Source organism: Salminus brasiliensis, chromosome 1, assembly GCF_030463535.1.
Source record: "Salminus brasiliensis chromosome 1, fSalBra1.hap2, whole genome shotgun sequence".
In the NCBI taxonomy this organism is placed as follows: domain Eukaryota; kingdom Metazoa; phylum Chordata; class Actinopteri; order Characiformes; family Bryconidae; genus Salminus; species Salminus brasiliensis.
Genome location: NC_132878.1, coordinates 14,284,184 through 14,294,547, shown reverse-complemented (window position 1 = coordinate 14,294,547; position 10,364 = coordinate 14,284,184). Strand labels below are relative to the sequence as shown.

The 10,364-nt window shown below is 40.5% G+C and overlaps 1 protein-coding gene across 1 annotated transcript; it reads right to left on the bottom strand.

The window, feature by feature from the left end:
* Positions 1 to 842: 842 nt before the first annotated feature.
* ntmt1 (N-terminal Xaa-Pro-Lys N-methyltransferase 1) lies at positions 843 to 4,973 on the bottom strand. Its single transcript, XM_072692811.1, has 4 exons — positions 4,885 to 4,973; positions 2,807 to 2,969; positions 2,122 to 2,374; positions 843 to 1,577 (listed from the first exon to the last, which is right to left on the bottom strand). Exons 2-4 carry the CDS (start codon positions 2,966 to 2,968, stop codon positions 1,321 to 1,323), a joined length of 672 nt encoding a protein of 223 aa, XP_072548912.1. The 5' UTR covers position 2,969; positions 4,885 to 4,973; the 3' UTR covers positions 843 to 1,320.
* Between the last annotated feature and the right edge of the window lie 5,391 nt (positions 4,974 to 10,364).

Below are 10,364 nucleotides of genomic sequence, written 5' to 3'. Positions count from 1 at the left end.
CTTCTTTCAGAGCAAGACTGGAGGCTTGGTTTAACAAACATGTCAAAAAAAAAAAATCTTAGATGATTATCCTTAAAAAGAAAATAGATAATAAAAGATAATAAAGAAGATGGCCAAGAAAAGTGATAGGTTTTAAGAATAATAACTTTCTTAAGGTTACATAAGAAAACCATAAAGTGTCTTGATAAATTCACAAATATTCTTAATATTCTGTCTTAATTGTTTTTTTTATTATTTATAAATTAAATCTTCATAAGAATTTGTTTTGAGAAAAGTCCAGCTCAGATCCATGATGTGCAGAATTGTTCACAGCTCTGCTTTTATAATGATGGATCCCATTGTCCTAAGAGACCTCTGCACACTTAAATGTTTACTTTGGCCTTCAGTACTAAATGCAGACTGAATTTAAGTCAGTGGTGTGTGTTAATGGTATGTAGCTGGGGACAGCACCTTCACTACATAAGCTGATAATGTTACAGTATCAGGCTTCAGGTGTGCTCCACATTAGTACTCGTCGTATTAGTACACATACTTCACACACTTCTTCGAAGTTCAATTTGCAGTTTCAAGGTCATCTGGATTGAGTCGCAGTTTCTTTAAATTGCAGTTCCAGTTGCAGTTTCTAGACAGCTTAAACATGTTTAAACATGTTTAATATTTGTGCAGAATTATGTTCCAAAACAGACTAAATTAATAATTATATTACCATTTTCAAACCTTGCATTATTCCTTATATAACTGAATACACTATTCTTTGTGGTTTATTCCTTTTTCATTATCTGGCCCTTTGACAAAATAGAAGACATGACTAACCATTTATACAAAGCTATTTATTTCATACACACACACACACACACTCAATTCATTGTAAACACTGCATGCATACACAAGTCTAAATAAGTTATGAACAAACATTCACCCAGACAAGTCAATCCAACACAAGCACACACGGGAGTTAAATTTGGGCTGGCTTAAATTTAAAATACAGTCTTATCAATGCAATCCAATCAATGCACAAAAAGCACTTTCATAACCCAGAACTTGTTGGATCCAAAGCGCACAGTGCCTTGAAAGGTGCTAAAGGCCGAAGATGTTGTACCCCCAACTACTGTATCCTGACATATCTTCTTTACAGCAGTCCACAGGAGCCCTGAAAACGTCCCACACTTTGACGCAGGCACATACTGATGCTTTTCCGGTCTTGTGCATCATCAGAAACAGCAGCGACACCGGCAGTAAGCAACAACCTTGTACAGAGTTAATATGGCTCATACAGAGTTTCTCTTAAAACACTGGCTCAGTTACTCACTCGCATGGTTCCTATCTAAGAGCGATCATGTGGACCTGGTAGATCTCTTCAGGAAAGTTCTGTTGCTGTTCCTCATGGACAACGGTGAGTCCAGCTTTAGCCACTAGGTGGTGCACTACCTGCAAGTCTCTGCACACACTGCTGTCAACCTCGTCGGGCACCACACCTTCGTAGGCAACATTATCCTTTATCACAATCAGACCATCAGGACGCAGGGCACCACGACAGCGCCTCAGGAACTCTATCAGGTGGTCATCAGTCAGGTGACCTGGATAGAAAGGGAGGGTGGATAATTTTTTTTAAACTGTTAGTTAGACTGTTAGACATTAGTCACGTCAAGTGAATGTAAATGTCCAACTGTGTTTACTTGCTATGTACATACACATACAGTACTGTGCAGAGGCACCTAAGCACAATTTATAAAAGCAATTTTATAAGTCACACAATAAAAGCTTTGGGGATGTTTTAATGAACATTGTGAATGTAAAACCACTACTTTTTGTATGCATGCGATTAGTATTTTTACTAATATTATTTTTCTAATGTTTTACTGAGTAAATAAACACTTACTACCCAGATAATGGGTTTTTCTACACTATCACACAAACCTTTTGTAGCGAATGCTTTTGCATTGGTCTATCTATGAAATTCTGACAAAATATAAAGTATAAACTGTATAAACTAAGACAATAAAAGTAATTAAAACCAACTGTGGTAATGAATGCCCAGTTTCTATGAATTACATGAATATGTTTCTTAGAAGACATTTATAAAATAAAGAGTTTCTAATGGTAATACTTTTTGTGCCATACCGATGACCCACTGGATCCAGATGACGTCGTAACGTTCTGGCTGAGGCTGGAAATCCTGTAGGCCGCAGCAGAAGTAGTTTTCCACTCTCTTCCCCTCTTCGCCAAGGTAGGAGCGGGCTTTGTCCAGGAACTCTTGCGTAACATCCACCAAATCTACGGTCCGGAAGAGGGGCAGGAGGAGACGCTTGGTGATGCGGCCGATTCCTGCCCCGCAGTCTAGTGCACAACCTGGTCTGGTCTTACCCTTACCCTCCTGAGGAAAAGGGAACAGGGGGGTAGAAAGTGAGAAATGGAAAGGGGACAGTGCTGTTGCTCACCAGCGTTTACACACACACATACATACATACATACATACATATCTGTATCTATCTATATCTATATTGTTAATTCACCATGCTTGGTTTCCACATTTGCCTCTTTATGTTTGTACCAGTGCAGCATGGTTATTCTCTATATTATCCTCTAATTTCTTGGTTGATCAACTACATTATGGGTAAGGAATCAAATGTATGAATTTTTCTATGTGGAACATTTCCCCCCCCCTCTCAAGCTACGTTAATGTTGAGTGTAATTTCAGCTTTACTCAAAACATACCTGCCCCAGATAATGAATAATGAAAAATGAATATGACACAGTCTCCTAATTCAACATCATCCATGCATATAAACATTCAGTGATCCCTCACCCCAAGGAATTTCTGAAGGAACTTCTTGGAACCGTTGATATCAATGCTAGAAATGCTGCCATAACCTCCAAGCATGCCATCCACCGTGGGCGGGACATCTTTCCAGTAATGCTCCGCCTTAGAGTAAAAAGCTGCCTTGTCTTCAATCAGGTTGTCCTCCATCCTGAAGACAGTCATAAAGGTTAGTTAACATTGCTAATCTGAGACCGTTTACCAAAGATTGGTGGACTGTTGGGAGGAAACTGGTTCAGAGGACATTGCTAAGAGCAAAACTTAAAAAGAGATACTTAACTTTTTGGAGTAAGCATTTAATTAATTAATTAATTTAAAGGACTGAAATTACACAATACAATCATACAAGTTATATGCTGCTGTTTTCTTAACTGTGTCTGGCACTAATAAAACCCCAAAGCTGCTCAGCTAGTTGCTTCTAAAATTCTCAATGTTCAGAGATGAACAATTTTAGGCTGTGGCGCACCTCACTGTTTACCAAATGGTAAAGACGTTACCAACACTTCCTTTCTTCAAGTCAGATGCAGAACACTCCAAGAGAAACCCAAGCACACAGCCTGTAACCTTGCATCAACACTGTGCAGTCAGTTCAGGCCTTACTTGGTCTGGCTTCAGCTGTCATCGCCTGTCTTATGACCAGGGTTGAAGGACGTGACTAAACGTCTAGCACTTCAACACGCTTCAGTTTAAGGTAACAAAACATATAGAAACTAACTAAGTAATAGCATGTCACTCGTATTTAGTTTTCAGCCTTATCTGCACTGAAATTACACATTTTCCATTTTTAAGGTTCATTTCAAATGAAAAATCCATCCATCCTGAAAAAGCTTTACATAGACAGACAGACAGATAGATAATTGATCCTGAAGGAAATTTAGAAGCCAGTAGCAGTTACACAATACAGCACAGTAATATCATACAATATTAAGGGTGTTACAGTATAAAGTTATAAAATGTAAGTTATAAAAAAAAATCATTATAAATAGATAATACCGTGCCCTATAGATAAATAGCTCACTTACTACAATGAGTCAAGAATCTATATATCAAAATAAACACACACACACATTTCAGGGTGTATATGCTCGGTAAGATCCTATGTCAGATTGACATATACATACATACATACATACATACACACACACACACACACACACATTATATATATATTATTATTATTATTAATATATATAATAATATATATACACATACAATCTGTTTTCTTTCCATTGTAACCCATCCTAAAGAAAAAGAGCTAACCCTGGTTTAAAGTACCAGCTTAAACAATGACCTGTAAGCCCCCAACACCTCTCACTGATCCTGAGCCCTCTGCACAGCCAAATGGATGAAACTGCAGTCTAAAAATAAAGCAATGAAGGGAAGCCTGTTCCTTACAGTGGGTTTATATGGAGAACAAACAGAGTAACTGAAATCGGTCTCCTTTCTATTACAGGCTCGTCCACTTGGCAGAGGACTCTCGTGTTAAGTGATAAGTTAGACTCGCGGTGTTTAAGAAAAATTAGGCGTTTTAGAAAGTCTCATCCAGAGATGATCTTCCTGACTGTAATAATCATAAAAAAAACAGATGCAACGTGGTATCGGTTTACTTTCAACTACAGCAGATCAACCGAGTTTGTGGTTTATAGTTAAGAGAGCTTCCAGAATAAAGAAGTAAAGGAAGTTAGGGAAGTTAGCTGCCGCTGGCTAGATAACGTAGCACTAGCACTAGGTAGGTAGCTAGATACGTTCTAACGCTGAAATCCCAACAAGCCGTTTCGCCAAAGAGCCGGCTCCCCATCTACTACTAACGCTACTTAACAACGGCAGAAAATATATATTATTATTATTATTATTAGTAGTAGTAGTAGTAGTAGTATACCTGTAATAATAATAATAATAATAATAATAATAATTATGATTATGATAGTAACAATAATGTCTTAAAAAGAAAAGCCTATTTTAAGAGCACCGCTGACGTTGCACCTGCAAGGCCGCACGTATTAACGCCATAAACAATAATTTACAGCAGGATTACAGCATACAGCAGCTAGTTTAAACAGACCTACCTTCAGTTCCGTGCACGTGTAAATGTTCAGCTCCTAAACTAAATCATGGCCCAAACTCTGTGCCACTACGACCTCCACAAAACCTTGCTTCCTCTACGACATTTCCTGAATTGGTTCACAAGGGGCGCGTCTGAAACGGGACGTTGCTGCCTTGCTGCCTTGTTGTCTTGCTGCCTTGCTGCCTTGCTGCCTTGCTGCCTTGTTGTCTTGCTGCCTTGCTGCCTTGCTGCCTTGTTGTCTTGCTGTCTTGCTGCCTTGCTGCCTTGCTGCCTTGTTGTCTTGCTGCCTTGCTGCCTTGCTGCCTTGTTGTCTTGCTGTCTTGCTGTCTTGCTGCCTTGCTGCCTTGCTGCCTTGTTGTCTTGTTGTCTTGCTGTCTTGCTGTCTTGCTGTCCTTCTGCATTGCGTCTTGTGATTTCTTTGTATTTAATTATTTTTAAATAAATGTACATTTAAAGTGGTCCCTCTTGCCGGTGTGTTGCTACCCCAGCCTTTACTTGCATTTTTTAACAACTGCAATCAACTGGACGTGCAGTCTTGTGGCTAATGAAGGCATCTCTTGGCTAATGAAGCCAAGGTATATACTGCCTTTAGAGTATATCACATACTCTGGTGTTTCACATCAAATATTGCAGTGGGAAATGCCTCAAAGCACATTAGACGAGTAGGCAGAATTGTTCAAATGTGTCTATTGTTTAACATGTCTCCATCTGGTGGTGGGTTTTATAGTTGCTCCCATGCTGTTGATCAGGTGGTTTCAATGTTATGGAATTATTTCACATAAAGTGCATAAACATCAGTTTATCATAACATTGCACAGTGGTTTATTTAACTCTGTGTACACTAATCATCCTTTTAGCACTCTCCTGTGTTACTACGTCTCTTCACTCTCTCTTATTTTTTTTTAAATTAAGATCATTCTTCATGGCCACTGTACAGCAATGCAACCGAATTTAGCCTCCGCATTTAACCCACCTATGGCAGTGAACACAGACACACACAGTTGTGATTATGGGCGGTGAACACACACCCCCAGAACGATGGGCAGCCAGCCATGAATGTTGAGGAAGGAGAAAGCAGTGTTCCTTCAATCCCCCAACTGGTCCAGGGGATCGAACCGTTGACCAACCTGTCCCATGCCCACTTCTTTAAACTGTAGGCCATACTGGTATACTGGTATGTATAGGTATACATACATGTCCACGAAAGGGTAGACAGGGGGGACGACATGTATAATATGCAATTAATCCTCCCCCTATGTCACTTTATATTATTTAAATAGCACAGCTAACTCAGTTACATGTACTTTTTGAGATGAATGATTCTGTCCAACATCAGTGCAGTTTCTTTCTTTTTTTTAATGAGTCATTTTGTGGCTTGCGTGGGCCAATCACTATCCAGTTGCAACTAAATTCTAATAAGTTAAGACATAAGTCAAAACGCCCAAACAGAAAATTTCACTAGGGGTGCCCAAACCTTTGCATACCACTGTATGACCTCCTGTCTCTTGACAAGCAGGCAGTTAGGCGGCTTTGCCACTCTAGAAGTGTTAAACCCTACAGAAGTATTGAGACATTTGCTGAGGATGATCGCCACCCCACTTTATGCCCCAACTAATCGACTCATTCCGAAAGCACTGCATGGAGCACCACCATCATTCCAGAGAACACACGTCCTCTGCTTCACAGAGCTTTATACTTCTCTAGCCCATGCCTGGCATTAGGCATGTTGCCAATAGGTTCATGTTTATCTGCTCCAGAGAGTCCTTTTCTATTGGCAGTACTACTCTATAGGGATTAGACAAGCTGTGTGCACGTCTGTAGCAGCAAGGGGTGCAACTTAAAGTAGCTGAATGCATTCATTAGAAGGGATGTCCACAAACATTTGGCCATGTAGCGTATCTGTTTCTAAGACTGAACAGAAAGAGTAAATTCACTTAAAACAGTGTTTTATATGGGTGTGATCTCATAGCTCCTAAATAAAAACAGTCTAACTGCCTGCTTAAATCCCGGCAAGGCCTTGGTACTCCATGGGCTAGAGCTTCCCAGTCTGGGGACATCATGTTAATGGGGCGGGTCCTAATGTGGGTCTGGAAAATGTGGGATATGGGCCTATATTTAAATGTTTCACCAGATAAAGCCAACCTAAGCTGTTCTCTCCTGCTTCTTCTACTATACCTCCTTCCTCTGTCCATCTCTCTTTCCTCCTCCTCCTCATCCTCCTCCTCCTCCTCGTTCTCCTGACTCTGTCTATCCTTTTACCAATGCTGGCACAGCTCACTGATGATGAGTCAGTGCGCTTCTGCTTGTCTGCACTGGACAGCCTAGAGTCAGTCGATATTCAATCTGCTTTCTCTCTCTCTCTCTCTCTCTCTCTCTCTCTCTCTCTCTCTCTCTCTCTCTTTCTCTCTCTCTGTCTCGCACATACACATGCACACACGCACACACACCCACACAATCTCTCTCCATCCCCCTGAACCCTCTGCCAGTCTTCCCTCCTCTCATTAGAATTACAAAGCAGGCTGAGAAATGGAGTGGAAATCAACACTTTTCTGGAATAGGCCTGAGTCAGCAACGTCAGAGAAGCCTCCACCTTCTCTTCACCTCTCTTGTCTTCTGCCGTCCACTCTCTCTCCCCTTCTCTCTCTCACTCAACCTTTTCATCCTCCTTGCTCTTCTCCCCTGCTTATTCTACACTTTTTACATTTACGAGACAGGGTGTATTGTCCACAAAGCTCAAATCCCCCTCATTCAAATGAATATATGCAGCAGACATTAAATACCACCACAGTGATGCAGAAAGAGCAATCTCTCAGCAAAAGCCATGAATGATGAATCTGCTGCATAGCAAATGCATACCGTAATTACAGTACTGTAATTGCTGTGACTTCTAACACACACACACACACACACACACACACACACTCACACACACCGGAATTACGCTCTTATTGCTGCATATACACTGTAGGTGCAAATGTCTGTGGACACCCTCACTAATGAATGCATTCAGCTACTTTCAGTAGCAACCATGGCTGACACAGATGTGCAAATGCACAAACACACAGCTTGTCTAGTCTCTGTAGAGAAGTACTGTCAATAGAATAAGACTCTCTGGAGCAGATAAACATGAACATACTGGCACCATGTCTAATGCCAGCCATGGGCTAGAGGGATATAAAGCCCCCCAGCATTGAGCTGTGGAGTAGTGGAACTGTGTTCTCTGGAATGACGGTTTGATGGTGCTCCAACCAGTACGTTTTGGATGAGTGGGGGAGTTGGTAATCATCTAACATCCTGGTCTCACAAATACTCATAGCAGTGCTCCAAAATTCAGTAGAAAGCCTTCCCTGATACTGTTAATCCAGCAAATGGAGGATACACTCTTTTGAATACCTTTGATTTTGGAAGAAATGAATGAGCATGTGTCCTAATACTTTTGTCCATATAGTGTAGGCCATAGAGTAAGGAAAAGGCAAGCTCTGGAGGTGGTGAATAATTGCTGACATCACACACTAGCCTTTGTACCACAATACTGTATATTAGGGATCCGTTTGTCATTTGATAAAAAACACATGAGGCCGCTATTAGTACTTAAGTAACAATGGGCAAAGGCTTTTTAGTCATTACTTTGTATATCGCCCCTGTTATACAAATTGGCAACTTTACAGGACGATCAAAAAACCTTCTTAAAAAAAGAAAATGTAAAAAGATTGTAATCATTTTGAATCATTTCAATTGGTCCATTCATCATGGAATTTTGACACTATGTCAAAAACAATGAAAAATGAAAAACATCTGGAATGGAGGTACAAGCTGGTGGTTGTCTAAAAGCAAAACAGGTCTAAACAGGTGTGATTCCTAAGAGAAATGTAGGATTACAGTGCAGTAACAGAAATTTGGACCAGACGTGCCCAAACTTTTGCATACCACTGTATGATCTCCTGTCTCGTGACAAGCAAAGAGTTCTGGAAACAGTTGCACCACCTGAGAGCTGTTAAACCATCTACATTTCTGTGCAGGACAGTGTGCTTTTATATGGCATAATCTTTAAAGCTTAAAAGGCACAACAGTCTAACTGTCTGCTGGTCAGGAGCGAGGAGATCATAAGCCTGAATCTCGCAAGGCCACAGTCTGTTTAAGAGCCTCCCAGTCTGGGGTCACAGATTACTGGGGGAGTCCTAACCTGCAGATGGGAGTTAGCAACGAACAAATTAAAGATCACAAAATCACATTGCACTGAGGTATAGACTTTACTATCCGGTATTAACTCAGCCCACCACTAGGGGGGCTCGTGAGCAAGAATTAGAATGAATAGTAAAACCATAGTGTTGAAATCAACTGGAAAATAAGCTTCTGCTGGTAGAGATTTGCTCTTTTACATTGTTTATAGTTTTATAGATTTTGTTGTTTTGGTTTAAAGCAGTATTATGTGGGAATTAGTATATTTTGCTGCTACAGTTGGGGGAGTGTATTTCACTTTTACACCACTGCTGTAAAAACAAATTTGTGCTTTGAGCAGCACCTGCATTTGTTGGCAAGCAGGGATACAGCACAACCATCTGAAGTTAAAGAAGCATGTGGATTGAGACAGTAGGGTGATTTTACAGGACCTTACACAAATACAGCTCACGCAGAATTGCACAATTTTCGTAAGAGGTCTCCTGCAGCTCCACCAGAGTTACATAGTGCAGTAGCAGTGTTGCGGACCCGGAGTGGCAATGACAGAGTAAAATTGCAAGTAAAAGCTTCGGTGCCATTAAATAGCACTGTATCAACTGCAGGCCTAACTCACTGCACAAGCCATCTTACATTTAAGCATTGCTTTTTATTTGACATTTGGGGATGCAGTAGATCAGTCCATATGGAAACTGGGGGAATTTACAGAGAATTTACAGGGAATTCTGTAAATTAGTTTTCTCACTGAACTGCCTCTTCCACATGACCTTGGAATAGAAATGTTGTATCTAAGCTCGTATGGAAATGGAAAGTTGCTGAATGGAAAGCGGCTGGTCTCCCGTATCTGGAAGTGCTGGGTTATGGTGACCGGTGAGCCCAGGTGTGTGGAGGTCATTTACCCTCACTCATGATCATCATAATCCAATCTAGACCTTCAGCTCCTTCAGGCAGGCACAAGGACACATCAGCTGCACTAATTTACATAAACACACATACTGCATGTACACACTTTCGAAAACACTTATGTGCACTGCAACACATGAGCTGACTATACTGTTGCTGCATACAGGTGTGCTGTATGGATATTTCTGAGCCTTTGTTGATTTTTTAGAAAATCCCCAAAAATGTTAAAAACTAATTTCAGGCCAACGTTGCCTGAACTGAAGCTTCATATTGTAATTTTTTAACCTTGTATATATATATATATATATATATACTTGGCTTTTGCAGCCTAGAGGGTGTAAATCAGTCCCAGTAAACATATGCAATGGGAATAAAAGGTCAGATTACAAATTTTAGACTGTT

Excerpts from the sequence above, each read along its gene's own strand:
- ntmt1 (XM_072692811.1), bottom strand. The coding sequence starts at position 2,968 with ATGGAGGACAACCTGATTGAAGACAAGGCAGCTTTTTACTCTAAGGCG. Across the intron at positions 2,375-2,806 it reads TCCTTCAGAAATTCCTTGGG|GAGGGTAAGGGTAAGACCAG; the intron begins GTGAGGGATCAC and ends CCTTTTCCTCAG. Across the intron at positions 1,578-2,121 it reads CTGGATCCAGTGGGTCATCG|GTCACCTGACTGATGACCAC; the intron begins GTATGGCACAAA and ends CTTTCTATCCAG.